General features: G+C 31.7%; 1 protein-coding gene across 1 annotated transcript in view; it reads left to right on the top strand.

The window, feature by feature from the left end:
• Positions 1-402, top strand: part of LOC106104538 (actin cytoskeleton-regulatory complex protein PAN1-like) — a 1046-nt gene extending 644 nt beyond the window's left edge. Inside the window, exon 3 of the mRNA XM_013284616.1 lies at positions 5-402. Coding sequence (XP_013140070.1) covers positions 5-293 — 289 coding nt within the window. The 3' untranslated portion in view covers positions 294-402. The remainder of the gene's footprint in view (positions 1-4) is intronic.
• The last annotated feature ends 1190 nt before the right edge of the window (positions 403-1592 follow it).

The raw sequence follows: 1592 nt of genomic DNA, 5'->3' as shown, positions 1-1592 counted from the left end.
CTAAAATAGCTCCTGCAGTTCCAGCCCTTCCTCCAGTCCCTGTTGTAGGCCCTACCCAGATCTTCAGAGCTGTACCCTCTCTCTCAGCCGTTCCGTTCTCACCGATCGTGAGACCAGTCGCAACAGCTCTTCCAGCGCCTTATTTTACCCCGGCTGTTGCACCGGCGCCCGTGGCAGTAGCAAGAGCTCCGGTGGCACTTCCATATGCGACCCATTTTCCCCATTACGCGAAGTACTTCAGCCCTGCTCCGGTGTTTCCCGCTCCAATAGTAAAGCAAGTCGCATGGAAATGATTTAATCTCAAATTTGCCGTGACTTGGTAGTAACGTTATCTAGTCTTATTCCGTAGCTCTTAAGTGATTGTTGTTCATTGTTATAATTTTAATTATAAGGCTGTTTTATACGAACTTTACTAATAAATGTTGTGATTTATATCTACCGAAAGATTTTTATTAATAGTTTTTTTCATAAAAAGGTATAGTTGTTAACTACAACAAATAAAAAAAAGAAAAATTCGTCAAAGTCACTGTGAAAACAAGCACAAATAATGCATTTGCGTTGTTGAAATATTTTATAAGCTGTAATGTAATTTTTACATGAAAACTTGTGTTTCAAACATTAAACGTTCAGAAGAGATTTCGTAAATAAAATAATTACATTATGCTACACTAGTTATAAATTACTGACAACAAAGACTTTTATGTTTATCTTCAAAAATGGATTCCCGAGAATCATGGAATTAATATAATTCTAATCTTTTACTGAAGAATGTAAAAACACATTAGTTCGAGAATACTGCAAAGGATTGTAGAGTTTTGTATTCATGTCGTAAAATTGTGACCCATTCATCAGCTTCACTGACGGACTCGGAGCCAATATTAAAACCTAAGGTGAAGGATAACCCAATATTTAGAAAAGAGGGTAACGTTTTAATTTTAGACGTAAAATTTTAACATGATATTTTAAATTTAAATCAACATTAAAATAACATTAGTTGATATTGGGATGTTCTATTTGTTTCTTAATTAATGAACATATATTTTCTAGCAATAGACGCTATTTGGTGCCTATTACCTAAGTAAATATCATTTTAGTAAAATAAACAAACAATCCATAGCGTCACGCCTACTAATTGAAGTCTGTCAGACATTTAAAAGAATATTCGATTCGAAAAATCAACATAAATACTTCAAAGTGTATATTCTTGGAATGTTTTTGTCTTGTTCAAAAATCTTGTAATGATTTAATCATGTTAATATTTTAGTTCAACTTTATAATGACTTTCCACGAAACTAGTAAGTTGAAGAGTAAATAAATAGTTTTATCATATGTAATAGAAAAAAAAAATGAGACATCAAAATAATAATAAAAATTTTGAATGCAAACTATAGGATAATCTGCATTTTTTAAGAACCTTAATCACCTGTTAAAATTAACTTATTTGTCCTTTTTCATACGATCAACGAAATTAAAAATCTTTTTAACAGCATATATTTTTAATAGTTTGTATAAAACTTTTCATAACATACTTAAAACTAAACATAAGTCTTTTTAAGGAAGGCCAGTTGTGTTCGCTTCAATTCTATCGTACA

The sequence above is a fragment of the Papilio polytes genome, unplaced genomic scaffold, assembly GCF_000836215.1.
Source record: "Papilio polytes unplaced genomic scaffold, Ppol_1.0 DF823510.1, whole genome shotgun sequence".
Classification (NCBI taxonomy): Eukaryota; Metazoa; Arthropoda; class Insecta; order Lepidoptera; family Papilionidae; genus Papilio; species Papilio polytes.
Note: the sequence above shows the minus strand (reverse complement) of the source record. Positions and strands in the feature narration are given on the sequence as shown.